Genomic DNA, 24,696 nt, shown 5'->3' with positions numbered 1-24,696 from the left:
AGAGAATTTTCAGAATACCACCCCTGGATCTTTTCACAAGGAGTTGTACCAATATGAGACATTCCCTTTAAACAGCATCAGCTCAAGACCAAGTTATGAGTGGACATCATGTGACCATCTAGGATTCGTCAGAAAGGAGTTAAAGAGAAATGCCAGTAGTTGCAGTAAACACTGATTTCATGAGAAAGTCTGTAAAACCAGGCTTAATTGTCTGTTTCTCATTGAGGATCTAGATCTGGTACAGTTACATAAACTGAACTTTGTGAAATCTTGAAATCTACGCTGAAAAATGTTCACACTGAAGATCACCAACACAGATAGGCACACGTGGGACAGTGTATTATTATTGCTGGAATAAAGACCCGACGGAATTAAGTGACCGAATCCGCGCTTATTTTGCTTATTTCTCAGCAATTACACAATTTCTTCCAGAATCCTTTGGCACATATTTTTTATTCATACAAACAGACACTTGGGTGGTCATTATATTAGATTCTGTAAAAAGTCATTTTGAGATCGTTACCAGAACTGGAATTTATCTTTAAAGCCAACAGCAGCTAAATGCTTAAATTATGCATGTAGTTCCTTGGATTGATCCTTACCCATGATGCATTATTCTGGTCATTTACTTAGTCTAAGATACCATGCCCACGACATTGTGTGACAAAAAATGTTGTGTAGTCAAGGCTGCATATTTTTACTAACACAAACTTGTTATACCCAGTTGTTATGTCTGGACGTATTGTTTATTCTGAAAAATGGCAGATTTCAGGAACTTTGCCGTCAAATATATCATAAATTCGTATGAAAGTAAATGAAGAGGCTTTAATAGGAGGAAATTATAATTTGTTTACAAATTTTCGGTATTACTCTTATTTGTTTAATTTACCATCTATTGTCCATGGCGGATGGCATTCAGATACTAATGAGTCAGAGAGAAGAGGATCTAGGGTATTTGAATTCCAGTTCATCGTGGCTTAGCCGTGAACCAGGTGGTTAAGTCGCTGCCCAGCAACAGTAGATGGCAAGTTTGAGTCCAACTGGTTCCAATTTTCTCTGACTTATGATTTTCATTACAGATCAAGCATCTTAAGCAAATAGGAGTAATGCCAAAAATTTGTAAACAAATTTGTATGAAAGTACTGTAAAACTATTTTACATAGCATAAAATTTCATCATTTCTATTTGATGCATATGTGTTTAGAAAACCCAGATGAAACATGGATATTGCATCAACGTCCAACTTAAAATGTTGCTGAAATATGTTGCTAAGCATTGTCTCACCATGTGTGAAAAGCAGAATCATGGTTTGTTTTCAATTTGACAAAGAAATAGTTTATTTTAATGTTTGATATTCAATTTCAAATATTCCAATCATTAAATCAGTACAAATTTTATAGTAAAGTCGCAATTTGGTCAGTGATTCACTTTCATTTGCTTTCTTATAGATCAAGAGAGGATGGAATGTAAGAAGAGAAAGAAATTGAGAAGGGTCTGGGAAGACAGAGAGAGAGGGGGAGAGGAAGAGAGGGAGTGAAAGAGAAGAGAATGAGACACGTAGAGTAAGAAATAAGCAATTAGCAATTTTATAATTCACCTAAATTTGGGTTGCATTTCATCAAGCTGTTTGCATGCTACACTTATTTTTTTTCAGCATTACGCTCTTCATGTTTTCTCTTCTCTATTCATTTAAATCAACTTTTCGTTGTGGTGGACTTTACCCTTTAACAAGCAATGGAAGCAAAATCAAATCTTCATAAAGTACAATCTAATTTTATATTTTCAAAGCAAGAAAATGTCACAAATCATGCACAACAGCTTCATGAAGCCCCCAGGACAATGTAAATTGATTACACTGACTTGATGAGTGATTAATCATAATAATGCTATGGGGGGCCAGGCACCACTGCAATGATGTATTTACATCAGTAAAGGCACCAAGCCATTTACTTGTTTCTACTAAGGAGTTGCACATTAAATTGAAGAAATAATAGAAATACATCACATCAATAGACACATATCTATTTCAGAGAACAAGACCTTGTTCTTCCTATTTATTTGTCCTTTTTTTGAGATCATGTAAAATATACAGAGTCAAAACAAAACAGACCACATACTAAACACAAAATAATACAGGAAATATGAATGTACAAAAAATGTTCAAAATCTGAATAGAAAAAAAAGTTTTGTACACATTAGAATACAGGGTAGAAAAGTGGTTATGACAAATTAAATAAAAGCAATTTTTCTTGAAGAGGTTAGGGGCCTGTTGCAGAAAGAGTTGCGTTTAAACGCAATTCAAAATAAAGATCTTTTGCGCAAGTCCTGAATAAGGGTGCTTCAATGGCTGTAAATCACGCTGCGCAAGATTTTTTGAGTTGCGTTTGATCGCAACTCTTTCTGCAACGGGCCCCTGGAGTTATATGAGAGGCTTTCATGGCTCCGTGCTGGAAAAGTATTATTTTTTTTTCAATTTTCTTTGTTTCTACACATGTATGAAAAGGTACCATAGTTACTAGATTGGACCAAACGAGACCCGAACCACTATTTTACATGGTGTGTCTAAACAGTAGAGGAGCTTGAAATATTCATAACTTTCAGAAGAAAACCTACCTTTACAATTTACACTTTTTGTGTGTAATTATACATTTTTGTTCAAAAGCTGGTGAACCCTACCATGTAATGCACCCCTTCATGCCGAGTGTTGAATGTAGACAACAATATAATGATTAGCAAGCCCAGAGAAACAAGCTTTATTAAATGTTATATTGTATCACCTGACTTCGAAATTAAATATCTAAAACATGGCAGAACATGAGCACATTAAATTTGTTCATTTTTCTGATGTGGTTCACTAACATTTTGAGCACCACTGTATATAAGAATTCCCTCATTTTGCCTCCGACGAAGATACTGCTAGGATCGAAAGCTTAGGCCCCTTTTGACTTTTAATTTACTCCATTGGCTCTCTTTTATTAGATAAGCAGTTTTCAGCAGCTTCTTTTTGCCATCAATTCCCTTTTTTGTGTTATTATATGTGTAGTTTTGTGCACATCAAAATAAGATTTCCATCTTTGAGACAGAGGTGGAGGGGAGGGGGGGGGGGGGAATTGGGAGAGCGCAAAAAAATATACACAAATGTCTATAAAAGAGGTATAATAATATTACACCCAAAAATGAAGTACTAATACTTATACCTCACTGATTCTCTCTCTACTTGTACATGCACCGTATAAAAAAATCCCAAATAATCATCATTAGAAAAATGTCTGTTGCTATCTTTCAACAGACATGTTTTTAGCATAATTTACTACATCAATCAATCATTCAAGGTTTATTATTTACAAGGGTGAAAGAATTCAGGAATGGTACGTGTTTTGAGAGTGTAGAGAAAGGTTCAGACGCACTGTATGTGTGCTGTTATTTTAAAGAATTTAGCAAGAAAACTGAACAATACAGCTCCCTGATATGGCAGACAATTCCACTTCCATGCAAATGAAAATTATGAACACATAACTCTCATAAATTTCCTAACTTTAGACAATTTCTATGTAAATTTGAATTCTATAAAATTTGCTTTCAAAAGGCCTACCAGGTCTAATCATGTATTTAAAATACAGAGATTGAAGAGCCTCTATGGCCCTGTGACATAAAACTAATCAATTGATCATAGGGCTCAATTCTATGAATGATTCCATTGATTATTGTTCAATTGTAAAATGCAGCTACAGGAACAATGGGTGATTTCAAGTCCGGTGTTGGAAGCACAAATTGGAATGCTTCCCCTTGCTCCGAAACTTACTCAGAGTTTGTAAAACTGATCCAGATCACATTATTGACATCTCAACAACTAGTGAGTGACTTTTCATGACCATCTTCATTTTATGTTTGGTGTTATACTCGTGTAAAGATCGACCCCACGCTAACACCAAAAGGTCAACACTGAACTTGAAATCCCCAAATCAATATGCTTTATGATACAGGCCAAGGACATTCATTTTGATACTTATATCCATTCTATCCAAGGTCACTTAAAAGCTGATACCAATTTATTCTTGCAATCCAAGGATTGTCACATTTGCACTTGAGAGTCATTGACAGAGATATTAAACAAGTATTTTGAAGAGACATAATTTGTGGAAAACACTACAGTTCTTCTATTCCCCACCATAGACATGTGTAGTTACAGAACATCGCATATTCCACATAAACTGCACTATTTTTGGCAATAAGATTGTGGAATATACCACATTGCTTAAAAACCCTGACAGTTTTACATGCAAATCATTCATGTAATGTGAAATTAACAACCTCACGTTAAACATGTCATGATGATGTAATTTATGTTAGTTATTTATTCAACTCAAAAGTGAAATAACTTCTGAGAAAAACATTTACAGCATCAATTAAAAAAATATGTTCCATGAAGGCTTGATAGGTAATTTAAGTTGATAAAGCTTGAATTCAGGCTTAAGCTTGAAATTTGGCATGACTGCTACTAGGTCCAGTAGCAGAATGGGTTGTACTTTAGAGCACCTTACAAACAAAAATCAAATGCAAGTCTAAAATGTTTCAATTTGCATTGAAATTTCTTTTGAGGTGTGTTTAATTAAAAATTTCTCTGCAATGGTGTCCTGAGTACTTTTTATGATTGGTTGAGAGGCACTGCTCTCTGACTGTACCTATGAAAGCTGTTGATAATGATACCTTGTTAGTGAAGACTAGCTTCATGAAACTGTGCCCTGATTGTGAATATGCTTGAGGATGTATCAAAGGTCTGGCATTTACACAGGGATGAATGGCTTTCATTTCCTTGACTGATATGATTCCTTTTAGTTCATATGAAACAAGATTGGTGGGTGTTTGTTTATAGAGTTCATTGACTGTTTCCTGTCATCAATCTTGTTTCTCTGTCGCAGGGGTGGCTGTCGGAGCTGTAGCGGGCTGGGCAGGGCCTGATGAGAGGTTACCAACGGCAGGGGTGGTTCCTTCGGTGGGGGCGGTCACCTTGGGCGCAGGGACACTCGGATCAGCAGGAGAAGCTTCACCTACATGGAGGAAATTAACAGAATGTCAAATCATGAAGCATCTTAGGCAATCACTTTGAATGGCACCAACTTAAGACCTTAGCTACTCACATAAAGTAGACTCTACTAAAGTCCACCTTCATTAAGTTAAATAATTGCCCAAGTCAAATACCAACACATGTTATTTACATCTTCTTAGATAATATTTGTCCTAAGTTGAACAGATTTGTGAAGTCCCAAAAGAGTTTGACTGAGGAGATTCACCAATCCAGTACAGAACAAAGATCATTCATGTATTCACCTTGCAAACGAGATTTAAAAGGTTCTGAGTAATGATATTTGCAAACAATTATAGTATATCATATAAAAGTGAAGAAAAAAACCCACAAAAATGTCAGAGGAACCTTGTTAAAAGGGTAACCTGGAGAGAAGTAATAGCGAACTATCTCCAAATGTGTGTTTGCTAGTATACAAATAATGAATGTTTACGAGTGCAATGGACAGAATACTTCATGAGGTGAAAGATAAAATGATCCATTCAACGAGGGGTAGCCGAGATGAATGGATCATTACTTCATCTTTCACCGAATGAAGTATTCTGTCCATTGCACGAATGAAAAAAATTCATTATTTGGTTTAAATGACACCTATAAATGATTTCGATGCAAAACATGCTCATGCAGTGCCAGTTTGGTCTGTTGATTTTTACGTCATTACATCATGCGCACTGCTGGTGCGTGAGCTGCAGTCTCGGTGCGCGAGTGCAATGGACAAAATCGTATGGATCCAAAATTGCATGGTTGATGATGTCATTGCAAAATCGGCTGAATGATCGATATCAAACAACCAATCAAATCACAGTGTCATATAACAATTAATACTTGAGTAGCAGTCAGGAAATAATCAACTTGACCATTTAAGAACTGACCTTGGTCTTTCTCAGGTGGTTTAGCCTTGCCTTCTGAAGGTTTGCTGGATTCTGGTTTGTCATCACTGCAAGATAAGAACACAAAGGATAATCAATCTATTAATATAGACACAGTTCATTTCATTTCATGTCTTTTGATTGAATCAGATGGAGGATTGAGTAGGACATAGTCATGCAATGGGATAGTGACCAGTCTATTCACCATCTCATACCTTCATAGTCATGCAATGGGATAGTGACCAGTCTATTCACCATCTCATACATCACACACAGCCCTTTGGATGGTGGTCCCAGATGTTTTTATCTGAGTAAAATGATGATGTAGTACCTTCTGAAACCAAAGTCTTGACATATAATCACAGGCCCAATGAACAAAGGTTTGCGATTGATAGTACAGTTGACTTGTATGCTTGCACATATGATCAATGTAATCTGGGGGTCGTTTCATAAAGCTTTTAGTAAATTAAGACCGACTTTAAGAACGACTGGTGGACCTTTCTTACACACTTAGCTATCGCTAATGAATATACCATTTTCCACAAGAAAGGATCACCAGTCGTAATTAAAGTTGCTCTTAACTTACGAACAGCTATATGCAACACCCATCGGGTGCAAAAGAATAGCCCTATGATCAAACGCATGGCTTTGAGTTACAGAGCCTATGTGCAGGTACATAAAGATTATTGATTAACTTGTGGGGATGGAGGCGGGTGTAGGAGACAAATGAAAACAATGTGTGAGTTATGAGATTGGCACATGATAGATGAGTTGAGGACAGGATTTAGAATTGATGAAAGAAAGTAGGGCATTTCTACAGATAAAAATAAATTGATCCTTCTAAAGTGCAGCATACTAGGCTGTGATTCATTAAGCTATTCATAAATAATGAATGACTTTACACATGCTTGATTAGTGACGATCTAATGCCAAATCAGATTCTAAATCACTTTGATCTCTGTCAGCTTCAGTTGAAATCTGATTATTTCAGCTTGAAATTATTGCCTCATTCATTGAGAATCTAAATGCAAAGTTTTTCTTTTGTCTAAACTTGATTTGGATTATAGGAAATTCACCCCATTTTGTGTTGATTAATGAGGGAAACATGGGGTCAATAATTTAGCAAAGAAAAGGGTCTCCAGTTGTGCAGAACTTATTAACATCTTTATGAACAGCGCCCCCTGGTGACAAGAGAATGACATACCTTTTCTTAGCTTGAGGTGCAGGAGTTGTATCCATTGGAATGGCTTGTTGATCAGCAGGTTTTAGTTCCTTTGTTGTATCACTTGACTTTGATTCTGGGAGACAAAACAAAGTATCAATGAGAATAAGGGATGATGGTCCAAGCAATGTCCTAATGTACACTTTATTCCTTTAAAGTAGCACTTAAGACATATCTCCTCCGTAAATAGTATAATTTTTACAGTTAATATGTACGTAGTTGAGTTGGTCATTTAGATATGTAAGGCAGTTAGTTTGGATGTTATGTAAGGTAGTTAAGTTGATAAGTAAGTTTGGTCTATTAAGTTAAGTAGTTAGGTTTTGTGATGTTAAGCGCTTAGAGAAATTTTGATAGGAGCTATATAAATATTGAATTATTATTTAAAAGTATTGCTCTCACTATGATTAAATACAATGTACAACAGCTATTCATGACATCTACTTCAACATCATGAGATGAAGCTACTTATATTAATTTGAAAAAAGAATCCTATGAAAGCCTTTTAATGAATACATACTCATGCATTGAATGGCATCAGAACGTTTACTTGAAACCAACACAGATATGTTCTGTCAAGATTTGTTCATCCTATGCCAAATTCAGTTAAAAAAAGTGGTTTATTTTAACCTGATTGTTACAAACCACTAGACTGATATGATTGTCCTGAAGATCATTGGGGAAACTAAAATTTAAATAAAGCACCTGAAATTCTCATAGGTTTAAATACTAACTCTGTTTAATACTGACCTTTATCAGCCTCTTTGCCTGTTCCATCTTCCGTCTTGGATCTCTTAGCTTTGTGTGACCTATGATCGCGTCTACCGCCCTCACCCTCATCTTCACTGTCAGAGAACTCATCATCACGAGAGATACGTTTATCTTGAGCCATGATTGAGATACGTTTGTCTGGGTTCTCTGCCTCGTCTTCAGCGTCGCTATCATCAGGGATGGCATCCTCTGGAATGGGTTGCATCTGAACACCCGGTGCATGGGGGATCATACGCATGTTCTCATATAGGCGAGTCCTGCAAGGAAAAAACACTAGCACTGTTAAAACCAAACTCAGGAAGCGAGCTCTAGACGAAAATAATGGTAACGCTATAAAAAAAAACTCAAGGAGATGCATGTGGGATCATATGCATATTCTCATAAATAATTTAAAACAATGGCAACACTTTGAATGACCATCTAATAAATTTCATGAGTGAAAACTGAACTCACATTTATTAATTGCAGTCCCATAACATCCTGTACTATTTTATGCCTAACAGCCATTTTCTCTAAATTTACTTCATTGCTTGCTGCAGCTAACTGAGTTTATGATAGTTTACAAATACATTAAAAAACCCAGGTAGAAATACATAAATATCCTTCCCAGAAATGCATGATTCATCTACAATAAGAAATTACTATAAAAAATGTAAGGGGCTTCCTTCACATTATAAAACTCTATATAGCTTGTCCACTTGTTAGACTGAATATAAAAACTTGTAAAATAAATCAATGAAAGATTAATACGAAAACAGTGTGCACAGGTTGATACCTACTCAAGCATGAGAACTCCTAGTATCCAGGGGCCCATAACACAAAGCTTAGCAATGATCACAGAACACTTTTATGTGATTGATTGCATTGTCTACAATGTACAATCAATCGTGAAAATCAAGCGTACAATTAATCGCTAGCTGTTGTGTTATAGGATCCTGAAGTTGAAATTATCTCAAAGAAATTGTTGTACATTGCATTCTTGGTTGAATATTGATTTCATATTTTGATACACTGAAACTTGACCGCCACTGGGAGACAAATAAACAGGGCCTCATCTTACAAAGAATTGCGATTGCTCAAATCAACCACTACTATGGAAAGCCAGCATCGTCATTATTTAACAAGCATGTTTGTTCAGGATTTTTTTCTTCTAGATATGATGTCCGTTCATAAACCTATAGTTTTCTTGAAAATTCAATGTGCTTATCTTTGCTTATGTACAAAGGTTATTGTGCAAGGACATTGTGCGAATTGAGGAAAAAGTTATTCCATATACTTGAGGTTGATTGAATCAATCTTGAATCAATCGTAGCTCTTTGTAAGTGTGTGGTCTTTTTAGGCAGGTGGCTTTCGTTTGCATGTTTGACTCTATGTAGATAGGCAATGACTAAAATAACCTAATCTTTTACATTTAGGTTTCAAAATCTAGAACAATATTTTGGCTAATACAGACAACTTGTATAGGGTTTGAACTGGGCACATACATATTAATCCATGGAAAACTATGTACCGATCATCAACTCACTTGATTTTATCAAGGTATTCTCCTGTGTTCTGATTGGTCATGTTAGAAGGGCTAATGTGAAGTTTGAAGTCTGGTCCAAAATATTCAAAGTAATCATTGTATGGCAATTCTGAAAGAAAGAGATAAGAGGAGAAATTAATGATACAAATAATACTTGTGTACCAGGATTATAACAAGAATCACCTCATATTACTTGATAATGCATCAGAACGTTTACTTGAAAACCAACATGGGTGTTCTGTCAAGATTTGTTCATCCTTTGCAAAAACGCACAAAGCATAGCATAATAATATTTGATATTTATAGTGTGTCATGCCTGTAAAAGATGACACAGTATGAGAGAGAGAAGGGGGGGGGGGGGCAGTATGACTAATGACAATGGACAAGCATTTGATCAATAGAATTATAATGACATGTTACATCAAAGATACCCACCGTTAGCAATCTCAACTCCCAAGGCTGTGGAGGTCTCATACGTCCAGCATCTTGCAACGTTTCGTATCGTGTAACCACCCCCACCCATCAGTAATAGGGGTAGGTTATACTGCTTCATGAATTCAACACACTTAGCATGACCTGAGGTGTGCAAAAGACAGAGATACAATTAAACATATAAAAATTTGATTGTAACTTTTCATGTGGAGCATTGTGGCCCAGTGGATTAGTCTTCTGACTTTGAAACAGAGGGTCCTGTGTTCGAATCCCAGCCATGGCGTAATTTCCTTCAGCAAGAAATTAATCGACATTGTGCTGCTCTCAACCCAGGTGATGTGAATGGATACCCGGTAGGAAGAAATTCCTTGAATGCTTGAGCGCCTAGGCAGCTCAGCTAAAGCCGGGGTAATACTAATGGCAGGGCCCGCTGGGAGAACAGTTTTCAGAACTGAAGTGGCTTCCCTGGGTAAATGTTATTTATTATTATAATCATTATTACATAATTTGCCATAGACTTAGTTACACATTATTGTGATTGCATTATTTTAAGCTTCAGAGTATTGCAGGATGTCAAATAAAGATATTTATAATAATACATAATAAACACAACCAACTGTAACTATTTGTACATGGGCTGCTAGACTTAAAGTTATGGGCAATTCTACAAACATATAATTTTCAAACATCCGACCCTCACTCTTCTCTATTCTTGCTTCACTTCATGAACTGTGCACAGGTCATATTTTGAATGCATGACAAAATGTACAATTAAATATAAAACAGAGAGAAATCCTTTCAGAGTCACACACGTTTGGTTGGATATACGAATATAGAATTGCCCTTATTTTTCCTTTGCCTATCACTGCTGAACCTTAACGTTGACCATTGCCTTCCAGGACCCAATGGTCCATATATAAGGTTTATCAGAATTGAGGAATTCAGTAGATAAGAAAAGTTGAAAATCAGAAAGACGTAGCATTGACATAAGTGTGCATCAGAACGTTTACTTGAATAAACCACATTGAAGGTCTTGAAAAGATTGTCATCACATTTATGAACTAAATTTTCATTCTGTTTATGGAACACATTCAGTTTCAAGTTTAAACCAGAATGAAATATTTCCAGGAGTACAATGGCCTTGTGCTCCCACAACTAACCAGATTAATGCTACTCCTACATGCATGACATAAAAGTGAAGTTGAGACATTAAACATTTCTCAAGTTATCAAAAGAATGAAACCATTGTTTGAGAGTAAGAACGAAGCATCAAAGCCTTTTTCCTGATATGCATTTGTTTATACACAATTCAGACAACAGCATTTTCTTGTATGTCTTTATTGGGATTTGAGTTCCTATACAATAATATGACTGATGTGTGAATGAAGGTTCATACTTGGGAGAGCCCAATTCTATGTTTGGATAATGAATATATGGCACATTTAGACAACAGACTTTCATTGTATGGGTTTATTGGGATTTGTGTTCCTATACAATATTATGACTGTTGTGTGAATGAATACCTTTGAGTATAAGATTGAAGCACCCAAGCCTGTCCCCTGATAATGAATAAAGGACACATTTAGACAACAGCCTTTCACTGTATGGCTTTATTGGGATTCATGTTCCTATACAATCCTGTCATCTGAATGATACCTTTGAGTGTTAGATTAAAGCGTCCAAGTCTGTCCCCTAGTAATGAATAAAATTGTTCATTTAGACAACCAAATTTCACTGTATGGCTTTATTGGGATTCATGTTCCTATACAATAATATGACTGTTGTGTGAATGAATACCTTTGAGTGTTAGATTGAAGCATCCAAGCCTGTCCCCTGATAATGAATCTGCTCCACACTGAAGGCATATAGCACTGGGTTGGTACATCTCCATTACTTTAGACATGATCTAAAGAAAATAAATAAGCCATCAAATTACAAAAATGTCAAATATATTCAGAGATGTGAATATCTAGAGGTAATTTCAATTAATTTAGATATTATCTGTAAAACAACAGATAATGGCAATGTCAGTAAAGTTAGAGAAAACAACGTCTGGGAAATGTATCCTATACCTGAGATATAAGCTACAAAAAAACACAAAAAAATAAACAAAAATAAACAATGACTGATGGCAATTATGTAGAATGGTCGGAGAAATAAACGTCTGGGGTTTACCACATTTACTTTAGACTTCATCTCGAAAAAAAAATCCTAAAATAAATGGGAATGATGATGACTACAGTGAGAGTATAGGAGTATGTTATTACCTGTGCACCAATTTGACAATCTAATAGGTAATTGGTAAGTTTTACAACTTTAAACAATTAATAACCATTTTAGTGTCTATACAACTTTGTTCAAATTTTGATCCATTCACTATTCTGATTAGTCTTTCCATTTGGACTGGATTATGCTTTAAAAGAAACTGAAGACTTACTGGTTTGAAAATCTTGTCATAAGATTCATCATCGATGCCATCTCTGAGAGGAAAGTTGACTGCATAGTACTTCCCTTTCCCTGCTCCAATATCCTGTGATATCAAAAGAAAATCATTTAAAACGATAACAATGTTATAAACCATGTCTGCTATGGCATTGGATACCCATATATGTTTCAAAATAGGAGGTCAATTCATGTGCACTCCCAAAGTGAATAAGATCTTTTAAGATCTCTTCCAGAGGAGAAACAAAAAAGTAAAAAATAAGATAAATAAAATAAATAAGGTGTGGAGGTCGAAGTATGAAAGGAAAACCAAAGTTAACTTGTTCAAAACAGCCAGACCTGTACTTGGATATGGTTATGAAACATACAAGAACAAAAAAGATAAAGAAAAGCTAGATTTGTTTCAATATCAGTGCCTAAAAAGAGCACTTCAAATATTCTGGCCAAACATTATGGATGAGCTCAATAACCTCACTTAACAAAATGAGTCAGGAAGTCAAAAGATGACATTGGAATTGGATAGGTCATGTCCTAAGAAAGCAAGATGACCATTATTGTAACACTGCTCTAAAATGGAAACCTGAAGGAAAACGTAAAACGGGTAGACCAAAAACAATAGGGAGGAGAGCTGTAGAGAATGAGAAAAATACCAGTGGATGGAAGAGAAGGAATGAGGCCAAGGGTTGTGCTAGAGACCGCCAAAAATGGAAAGAAAGCGTGGAGGTCTTATCATCTTATGAGCCACAGAGCATAAATAAGGATAGTAGAAGCAGTCAAAGGAGAAAGAGTGTAATTAAAAAAGCTGTTTGAATAAAGAAACTCTTACTTTACTGCCCCATGGAATTGACCATGAGTGAACAATGAAAGTGCCTTTAGATGGCTTATTCATCAGCATTGGCTTTTATTGTAAAGGCCTGGATTTTTTTGGGGGGGATTCTACCTTTTAGGATTGAAACTGACGTGAGTCTTTAACATATTGTGAGACCTTACTCCAAGGTAATTTTACTTCCTCAGGGAAGTATTTACCATACTTCATACTTCAATCGACTCTTGCTGATGGCGAACACCTGTTACTTGGTAAGTCACCCTACCGCCCAAAGCCGATGGATAAGAATCTTTAACGTAGAATGGGGACTTACCCTAAGGTCTCCGGTACCAGGGAAGTATTCACCATACTTGTGAAAGGACACAGTCATAACACGGTCTGTCGTATAAAAGGCTTCTTCTACTCCATCACCATGGTGAATATCAATGTCTATGTACAAAACTCTCTGATGGTATCTACAAAGATAAAACAATATTTTCTGGAATATACAAAATTTTCAATACTAATGGGATAGGGTTAGGTGAAGTCACTAAAAATAATTCCTCAAAATCAAGACAACAAATGGATTAACAATAATGTTTCTTTCAACATTAAAAGGAAAAGACATTGCAATAAATAATTCACTGATTATTGACATTAGATAAAAGAAAAACAATATTACAAAGCTGCAGAAAAAAAAGAGTGTCCACCTTCTCAACTTATAAATCAACTCAATCAGAGGAAAATAGTGATCAAACCTCACATTCCATTAAAATATATTGATGAAATTAATTATAAAACTGATTAGATACAAGAATGAATAACCTATTTATCAATGCCAAGGCTATGTCATTAACAATGTAGAACCCAATGATTCAGATTTCATGGTTATCATTATGACCACGAATTGGCAATGCAATGAAAAATATATAATCACTTAAAATAGTAAATTGGTAACTTCTTATTTTACAATTTTTTTTATTTTGACCCATGATATTCCAATCTTAATATTCATTTAACTAAGTAAGATGGCAAACTATAACTACATGTAATTATGGGTAAAAACTGATGTCAACCTCGAGAAATTGTTATAAGCTTAAAAAGGGAAACTCACTTGAGTAATTCAAGGATTGCCAATACAATGTCATTAACATAGCAAAATCCTGATGCTTCTGATTTTTTTGCATGATGAAGACCCCGGCCCAGTTGATTGCAATGTCTGTCTGTTGTTTGTTGAGCTTCACAGCACCCGCTACTGAACCACCGGATGAGAGCTGACAGAACTCATAGAGACCATCAAATACAGGACAATCTTCACCTACATTGACTGTTTCAAAGAAAAAAATAATTTCATATTTAATTAAATTGCTTAATCATCATCAAAAGACATAAAGACCCTATATTCTGAAGTCTGGTAGGCATTTCATAAAATGTCAATGAACATTTAATGGAGTATACACATTACCATTTACCGCAAGAAAGGATCACCAGTTGTTCGTAAAGTCACTCTTAAGGTACAAACAGCTTTATGAAACGGCCCGCAGGTTATCTTGGGCTTTGGTCTATCTCTGTGCTAAAATTATGGAAAGCTAAAAATTCAATATTTTAAAAATTTGGGAACACTTCTTATATTCATTGCGTTCATTTTCTTAGCTCTAATGGCAAATAAAAGTACTGGTGTTAGGTAAATCATTCTCACAGTTATGAATTATATGACTGACAAGTATGATGATGACTTTTAAACAGTTTGAGATTTTTGTCTATATTTTGTCTGCTTGGCTATCCATAGTAGAAATCTAACTTTAGACCAGAGTTTCAATTAAACCCAAGTAATACTGACCACAGTGGAGAAAAAGATCTGTCTTGATGTAATATGGACTGCTAATAGACCATTTTATTTATTATATATATATTCATATATATCTATGGACTGTTAATATGAACATTTCTGAAATTACAAGCAATTTTATTGCAAAAACATGCATTTTTATTCTCAACATATGCAAGATTTACCCAAGTGATGATCTAAATGCATTACCGAGAAAGACCAACTCTCTGGCCTGTATTCTGAAGTCGGGTTTAACTTAAACTCAGGTTTAAAGTTGTGGTTTAAGTATGGAAAGCCAATTGTTACATAAATCACTAACAGTAGAGATATCATACTTCAGCTCATTTGGCTCTCAAATCATTCATAATTGTCTAGGAAGTATAAATAGATGATTGTCTTCACCATCGATGAATCAGGAAAGAGCACAGTAAACATAAGAAACGTACAACTTAATAAACATTTTGACACTTTTGGCTTCCCATAATTTTAGCACAGAGTTAGACCATGGTCTAAGTTAAACCTGACTTCAGAATACGGGCCTTTATATCTGACAAAATCTTGTGTTTGTTTGCATTTCTAACTGTCTGGTGAAGTTACATAAATGGAAAGGCTCAGGCCTAGATTGGCAGACAATACAGGAAAGGAAGGACTTACATCTTTGCATCTGTTTAGTGTATTCTGACATGTTATCAGGTCGAATGGTTCTCAAGAATTTGACATAGTCATCACTGTGGTATTTTGTCATCTCCTCCATCACAGCTTTGTGTGGTCTCTGAAATAAACCAAGATAAATAACAACATCAGAAGAAAAACAAAAAATTGCATCGATTGTCAGCTAAGCACCCCGGAATGCAAATATCAGCATCAACATCACCAACATACAGATCAGAAATTGGTACTGTTCACCATTGAGTCATTTCTTTTCAAAGATTATGTACAAGACAACCATTCATGAGGTCACTATCAGGCACTATACAGTAATTGTAAGTTCCAAATCTTGAAATGAAGGTTTTGATATGGTGGTTTTAACTCACATCTCTTTCTTCTATAGGGTCATGGCTTCAATTCTTATCTCTGTGGTGACACAAGGATATTTTGTTAAAGGAACATTTATTTTGGTGCACATTGGGTAATTACATGTACTCAAATTTCCACTGTGTGCCAAAAAAGGTTGTAATTTTATATTACTATTGATATCACTAAATACTTGAGTTTAGATAATCTGTAAAATATCAGACAAAAATCATCTATTTCCCTCAGATTAATTACAAATTTGATTCTTAAGAGAAGAAATAAAAGAATTCGCCTCTTCAGCTCATCCACATTTATCTGGAATGGTGTTCCACTGAGGATCCTATAAGCAAATTCACTTTAAACATTTGTAAAATATCTAAAATCATGTTTTAATCTTATTTTTGTTGAACATTGAAACCTCAATTGGTCTGTTCATGCACCCAAACATAAAGTAAGCAAACACAGGTGTATGTAATCCTTCGCACCCCCCCCCCCATTCCATCTGCATCTCAGGATAGTTCACTAGATAGATGAAGCATAATAAATCTTGCATTAGCTACAGGCTAAAGAATAGTTGAAGGAATGAAAATCAGCATCAACAAAAGCAAAATATTGAATAGAAATTGGTGAGCATGCAAATCTTCTGATCATTTCTTTTCTTTTAATTGCAGACAAAGCAACCATGATGGCTACATAATAAAGTTTGGACCAACAAGTCTCAAGCAATCATTGAATATTAGAGCTCTGTCGTTTTTTTTTAAACAAGTGCACACCTAGTTACCAATAATGCACATACATGTAGCATTTCCATTTATTTGGAAGGATGATAAAAGAGCAATCTAGATTAAATGCCATGCTCACGGGTGCCGCGGCCGGGATCGAACCTTTGACTTTCCATGTATAGCCAGGCGCCTTAGACTATTCGGCCACGGCACCTCCATTGGTAACTCCTTGGCTGAAAGAGCACCCTCTAATGTTTAATGATTTAAACTACTTACGTAGATTTCCATCTTTCTGTAGAGTCCATAGTTGAGTATGAGATTATGTGTCATGCGTATTCTATGCGGTTTCATGGGATGTCCTTGTCCATAGTAATAGTTGCCAACATCACCTGCAATACACAAATTAATAATAATACTAATTCATTTCATTGAATGAATAAATAAAATAAGCATAATGATTGCGGACAGTTGCTGTACCATCATCGTAAAAAAATCTCATCAATAGATAATGGTTAACAACATCAGGACCCCATTTCACAAAAAGTTGCAAGTCTTGCTGAAATGTCAAGTAGAATGATTGGCTCTTCCAACGAATGTTCATATTCCAGAAACAGTTGCTATCTTTAATAGCAACTTTTTTATGATATGGGCTCCTGAATGAATAACCAAATCTTTTAATTTCTTTTGAAGCTACAACAAATTAAAACAGCATGATCTCAAGAGCTAAGCCAAGGCTCCACACTTCACTTTTTTGGGATGGCCGATCGGTCCACCGATTCATCAATTTCACATATTTGATGGCCCACAAAGCAAATTTGGTGGCCCTAAAACAATATAAAACATTACAATTTATCAAAACTTTGGTAGCCAAACCGGGCAACAAAGTGTGGGCTTGTAAAGAATTTAGATGGCCCAACTCTCATTTCTGTTTGCCCCGGGAAATCGGGCCACTGCTTATGTTGAGCCCTATCTACGCTACCTAATTATCAACCTGCATTATTAACATCCAGGCTGAAGAGAGGAGATTGGTATTCAGTAACCTGAAGACAGGTTCAATGCTAAAATTGAACCATCTGCGACAAAGTGTACACTGTAATACATTTGTATAGTTGATCTGATCTTCCTACATGTAGATGATTAGCACATGTGTGGAATTAATATACTTCCAACTGAATTGATGCATCAATTTGACTCAAACAGCAGCATGCTTTATGTAACTGATTGAGGACCTGTTTAAAAGGGAAGATCACCCTGATGAAAAGTTTGTCATAAAAATAGAAAAAAAAATTATGAAAACTATTGGTGAGGGTTTGAGGAAAACCCATTAAAGATTAAGAAAGTTATCAGAATTTAAGATAGTTTAGGATTTGTGACATCATAAATGAGCAGCTGCCCCATATAATATAAAATGCAAAATTTCAGATTTTTAATGGTTCGTGATGACTTAGTTTTGTTTTCTTTTTAGAACAAGTCTGAAATGATTCATATATTGATATCCTGATGTTACAGTAAAAAACATTTTCAATTTTCCAAGAAAATTACATTTCATTGATTTTTTTACATGCCGGAAAGCTGCTTGCTTATGACATCACAAATCAAATAAATAAAATTTTAATAACTTCTTTTATTCTTCGATGGATTTTTCTCAAACCTTCGCCAACATCTTTTATTATTTTTTCTGCTATCAATTACAAAAAACTTTTTGTCAGGGTGAATTTGACTTAAAGGAAAGCTTTGCTTTAGTTTATATTTTTTTCGAATTCATGATTCCTTACTTAAAAACAACTCCTAAAACTTTCACCATGAAGTTCAATTCATAAATGGACATTTAAATGCATACATGTATCATTCAAAGATTAACACTGCATGGTTTCAAATGTCCCAGAAAACAATCGGCCAACTGACATTTTACACAACTGCTATCTGCGACAATTGCAGGATAGGGTTTCTGAAAAAAAAAGGTTTAAAAGTTGGGAGGAAAATTCAGATTTAACTAATGATTTTGTAACACCTTGCTCAAAACCTTGAGTTTAATTATAGTCTTGTATTTCTGCTGATGCCCATATTTTTGTCAGGGTGAATTTTCCCATTAATTGTGGAAGCGCCGTGGTGTAGCGGTTCTGACTCTCGCCTTGTAATCAGAGGGTCGTGTGTTCGAATCCCACCATGGCCTAGCGCCCTTTGGCAAGGCGTCAATCCACACTTTCCCACTCTCACCCAGGTGCTAATTGGGTACCAGTAGGAAACAACCGTCATTGTGGTTGGTTTAGCAAGTTTGCGCCTAACAGGCTGCTTGGAACGCTATGAATCCAGTGACCAGGTAATAATAATTGTGAAGCGCTTTGAACAGTCGATTGATAAATCGCTATATAAATGCCAATTATTATTATTATATTCCCATGTCCAATCATTATTATGGCAAGTTGAAATTTGAATAGGAATTTTTTGGGGAATTGGTTTCCTGCAGGATGGGGCCTCGATATCTGGATAGGCCCTTAAAAGAAAAGTCCACCCACCAAAAAGTTCATTTGAAAATAAAGGGGGAACCAAACAACCATGATACTGAAAATTTCATCAAAATCTGATTCTCAAGAAAAATAAGGAAGTTATGGTATTTTAAAGTGGCGATACATTTCAAATTGTAAGATAGGAGGTGTAAATAAACATTGCCATAAAAAATAGAAAATTACCGGTCAACAAACATTGTGAAAAGACAGAACAAACAGACAAAAAATGTAGCAGAATATAAAAGAGCTTAACATGTCAAAATGTGTGCAGGTTACTCTATTCATGAGATTTGTACACACACATTTCCACTGCCAGTGCCCTGGTAATAATGAAGCTAAGATTCTAAGAGTAAACTTGTGGTAATATCACTTACTCTTAGAAGTTTAGCTTCATTATTAGCATAAAATTGTGTAGGATGAAAAAGGAATTCATGTTTGATCTTACATTCAATTTCAAATTTCAATTTTTAGGTGAGCAGACGTGGCATGACCCCCTTCAATGACTACTTTTTTAAGGCTTTCCTTCAATGACTACTTTTTTAAGGCTTTATTTAATCATGTTAATTCAATTGGCCAAATAAACCCCTAGCCCTTCTTGATCAACATTCTCATGTTTCATCTCGGATAACGGTAACCCAGGGAGCGCCCTACCCTAGTCTCGATCGGCCATTTTGTTATGATTCATAACAAAAACGGCCGATCGAGACCGGGGAGGAGAGAACTTTTGGATTTTTGAGGTTCCAGTCTGTGCTTCGACGTCAGAATTCTACCACTCGTTAGACCTTCATCCATATAATCGTGGTAAGTGCATAATTTTTCTTTTCACAATTTAGGCCAAGTAAAAAAAGATAGTAGTTGATCGTCCGGGTTTTTTGAGAGCGGTGATGAGGGAGGTCCTTGCTATTTGCTATCTTACTATTTTTTTAAGAACACGGAGGCATTTTCTCGGTCCGATTTTTGACATCAGTGATGAGGGAGGTCCTTACTATTTACTATTTTTTGGGCTATTTTTTATTCAAATGATTGTCAGGCCATGTCAAGCTCAAATTATGTGATCGATGTATGCTCAATAGTAATAATAAATGATTAGAAATATATATATACATATTATTAAATATGTATAAATATCTACGATTGATTGGAAATCTATGGAAAATAAAAACTATTGATGTATTATTACTGATGTATACTGGTACTGTATTGTTGTCAAACAGAATGTTCATGTCAAGTGAATAATTTAAACATTTTAATTTATGTAAGGGTAAAAAAATGCATGGGGGGTCTTTTTTATTGTCATGGAGTCTTGTTCAATTTTCCAGAGCCAATCTCATTTTTAGCTCTGGGTATGGTTTCGCATCGCAGTTTTCGGGTGCTTGTTCGTTTACATAATGTTTAATACTACTGCTCAATTTTTATTCATTTTTAAAATTGATATTGAATATTAAATCCCTCATTGAATATTCGATGCATTGCCTCCTGACATTAGAAAACTCGCCAGAAAATTCAATGCATTTCACAAATTCACATGTCACGCCAGCACAGTCAATCACATCATCCTAGCACACATGCAGTTCTCCCAACAGAGTCACAAGCACACAATCACCGTAACACACATCTAAGTACAGGCGCTATCACTCACCAAAAAAACCCGCTGAAATACAAATTACATCATTAGAATTGATTTATCTGCGCCATATTTCAAGAGCATGCGACGGATTAGTTCAGATTCAGTAAGCGGGGTCCCCGAAAATGCACTAAAAATGAAGAAATCCGCGATCTTTTCCGAGTTTGCAAACCTTATTTCCTCGCTAAATTATGATGGTATCTTCATAATCCAATAAAAAAAAACGAATCAGAATTTTTTTCTTTCTTGCAATTACGGCGATATCGGACTTTGCAATTGTTTTTGAAGTTGCGAGAGAGATCCCAGAGTAATCTTGTGAATTTTTTCGTTATTCAGCAGCCATAAAAATAGTTAATAACAAGAAAATTGATGCTTGCAATTAAAAAGGGAAGATGGCGAGGACGAGAAACAACAATTTTTTTTTTTTTTTTTTTAGAAAATAGTAAATAGCAAAAATTTTCATGCGGCAGCCAAAAGTGATGTGCGCGAGGACGATCAACTACTTTATTATTTTACTTGGCCTTATCTTGCTAGATATTTTGACCATAAACTACCCTTGTCCCGTTAGTATATGTAAATACATGGTAAGCTACACGGGCCGGCGCTCCCTGGGTTAGGATAACGGCAGTCCATAACAAAAGGTTTATGAAATATATTTCAACTCATTAATGCCTCAAAACAGTTTAAAACATGTCCAAACAAAACAGACCCATGGATCAATTTTGAGATAAACAACAACTTAATATTCCAATATTTTTGCTTTAGGCCTAATAGTTAATCAATTTCAGGTATTGGGTGTATGTGCACCAACGATTAAAATTGCAGAATGGCAATGAAACTTGACTTTTGGATCAAAGACAAAGTGCATGTGAAAATCAAAATATCACATGCAAATTAGGCCACATCAAATCTGACATCGCGTCCGCGACACAAAAAATCTTGGCGAGAATTAGACCAAAAGCTTCAGTCTCTGTATTTTGGTTGTTCCGCTGAACTGCGTTGGCTCCACTCACCATACATAGACTGAAAAGCTGCGGGGTCCGTGGCTACAGACAACGTATAGTGAACTAGCGTTTTATATATCGCGATTTAAAACTGTTTTTTGAGTGAATATTATGACGTACATTAACAGGGAAATACAAACAATTTAAGTAATTGCATACCTTGGACCGGAGATATAAAAAAAAATCCACTGGATGATTGAGAAATCTGTCATCTAAGCCATTTTCTCCTGACCTGACGGTTTATCTTACAAGTTGCCATCTTGAATGACGTCATTATCGCTAATGTCTCGATATATCGCGATTATAACTATTATCGTTTGTCTTCGTGAGTGTATATCGTATTATTGCCTTGCTGGTGGAATGCAATATCGATATCACATTCGTACATTGTTGACGCCCTCTCCGTTCGTTTGTAAATATTTCATAGTTTGGCTGCCATTTCGACCTGTTTTCCTGGGTCGTACTCAACTAAACATCGGTAAAGTATCATTTTCATGCATTTTCATCTATATCGTTTAAATAATCTGAAAATATAAGAATCAAATATTTCGCATATTTAGTTTTCACATCCTTAGATTGTAACTTCGATGTGAAATATTACACCAAAGTTTGGACTCTGGTCGGACAAAGGTGCTGGTGTTATAACAAATGGGAGCCCACACGGACACTTTACCGTCGGTAAATGGGGATTACAGTAAAATGTCAGAAATTGTTGAATAAATCCCCAGAAACGACGGTTATTCCTGTCTAGGCGAGAATGCTGTGAATGAGTGTGATAAACAAGGTGAAGGACCATCTGTATGCAGTAGAGGCGCACAGCCAATATTGGAGACTGTCTCCCATGAGAGAGATTATCTCCAATATCAGAGACTTTTATAAAGAATTTGGGTATCCAATTTCAGAGACAGTCTCCAATTTGGGAGACCAATTTTCTTTGTTTACATTTGCTTAAAAAGGATTACCTTGGCGGCAGATAAAAATGTGATAAGCAGATTCCTCATGAAATATTACCCCTTTTCACCGTCTACTTTAAAAATTCACCGTCTACTTTTGTTTTTATAAGGATTTTTGTTGTCATCCACACACAAAACAAATGGGCTTCTGACCTCAGTGGGACAAAAGTTTGGGTGGAAAAAATTATGCTTTTGTTGGTGTTGTTTCTTTTGTTCTTTTGCAAAGCAAGTCTCTAATATGGGAGATTGTCTCCCTTATTGGAGAGAGTCTCCCATATTGGCCGTGCGCCTCTACTGGTATGTATGTAGGCTAGATCCAAGTAACATCCCAATCTGGGTCTGCTCTAAATTGGAAGCCGGGCTGTTGCTGGGCCGGTACCAAGTCTATCACCACCACGGACACACACACCACACTGACACAGCAGCAGACTGCTGCCACTGGAACGCTACAATGTGCAGATCAAACACAGCCGACAGTCCCGCAGTCGCAGAAACACGGTGAATTAATACGTCTTATTTCACTATCTACCCAAAAGAAAAAGTAATAATGCACTAGACAAAAGGTTCTATGCATCACTCTCATCCGTTTTTCTGTGGAAATTTTGTTTCAAATCAAGAAATAAACTTACCATCATAATAATAGCAGACCCTTTTCTTTGTACCCGTAGACGCCATGCCGGTTGATTCTCTACCGCCTACAGAATACTCTCATAGTCCCACGTACATAAACATAAAAAAAAACTGAAGAACAATGTAAAAACAACGAGAAGCTGCTCCTCATTGTATATCTGTAATACGTATTGCCCGCAAGAGAAGCTGGTTCAGCGAATTGTGGCGCTGCCAAGCTAGCGCTGGCGCCTGCTGGCTGGGGCACCAGCCAACACGAATGGGGCCCTAGATTTTGAAAAGCGTAATGAAAGTGTGTGTGTGGGATGGGGGGGGGGCACATAAAGGGCACTTTTTCTTTTGAAAAGGGCACTATCTTAAACATATGGCCATATGCAAAAAAAAAAAATCGCGGAGGGCAGCATGCACAAACTTGTTGGAAAAAATTGCATTTTGATAAGTGAAATTTATGGATTTTGTGTATACTTTTGGTGAATTTTGTGAAAATCTGCAGTAAAAAAATGTGAGTTTTCAAAAAAAAATATATATACATATATATAACATAAACACAATCTAAACAAGCATGAAAAATAAACAAACAAAAACAAATAAAACTTAATAATAATTGAAGGAAACGCTAAAAAAAACCGTTTCCTTCCATTATTAGTTTTATTAGTTTTCGTTTGTTTATGTTTCAGTTGCTTGCTTGTTTAGATTGTGTTTATGTTGCATGACATCCTTATTTTCGTTAATTTTCGTTTAGGCCTATATTCTTTTGTGGGTGAGCCCTGAGGAAGACTGGTTACACGATCGAAAGCTTGGCATAATAAAAGAGTTGGACAATATTGCTACTTCTTGCATCCTCTCTCTTCAAGTGTCAAATTCACACTTATACATTGGCGGCGGAAGCAAAAAATTTAAGGAGGGGACAACAAAAAAAATTTTGACAAAAAAAAAAGTTCTCAACCAAAAAATTTTAGGGACGTAGGAAAATAAATTGACAAGCAAAAAAAAAAAAAAAAAAAAAAAAAAAAAAAAACCCCGTCCCCCCCGCTTCATATATATATATATATATTGGCAATGAAAGCATTAGCTTCAGCATTCAGCATTATTTTGTTACCTTACAGGAGCCAATACGTGAAACTTTAAGATATATATATACATTCTACATTTTTCCGTCATATAACAGGATGACTATCTTCCTATTGCTTCTTTATAAGCGCGAGCTGAAGTAATTTTCAAGGATAAACATCGCCCTCGCATCAAGTGCGATCCATTATATTCAAAACAAT

At 35.7% G+C, this 24,696-nt stretch overlaps 1 protein-coding gene across 1 annotated transcript; it reads right to left on the bottom strand.

Moving 5' to 3' along the window:
* Positions 1 to 3,384: 3,384 nt before the first annotated feature.
* On the bottom strand, positions 3,385 to 23,588 carry LOC121430490 (histone deacetylase 1-like). Its single transcript, XM_041627767.1, is given in 14 exon segments — positions 3,385 to 5,048; positions 5,956 to 6,020; positions 7,157 to 7,250; positions 7,922 to 8,199; positions 9,468 to 9,576; positions 9,903 to 10,043; positions 11,697 to 11,805; positions 12,337 to 12,429; positions 13,481 to 13,622; positions 14,261 to 14,345; positions 14,348 to 14,473; positions 15,629 to 15,746; positions 16,987 to 17,099; positions 23,428 to 23,588. Coding segments are annotated over 14 exon segments (1,671 nt in total). The 5' UTR covers positions 23,474 to 23,588; the 3' UTR covers positions 3,385 to 4,896.
* Between the last annotated feature and the right edge of the window lie 1,108 nt (positions 23,589 to 24,696).

The sequence above is a fragment of the Lytechinus variegatus genome, chromosome 17, assembly GCF_018143015.1.
Source record: "Lytechinus variegatus isolate NC3 chromosome 17, Lvar_3.0, whole genome shotgun sequence".
Classification (NCBI taxonomy): domain Eukaryota; kingdom Metazoa; phylum Echinodermata; class Echinoidea; order Temnopleuroida; family Toxopneustidae; genus Lytechinus; species Lytechinus variegatus.
Note: the sequence above shows the minus strand (reverse complement) of the source record. Positions and strands in the feature narration are given on the sequence as shown.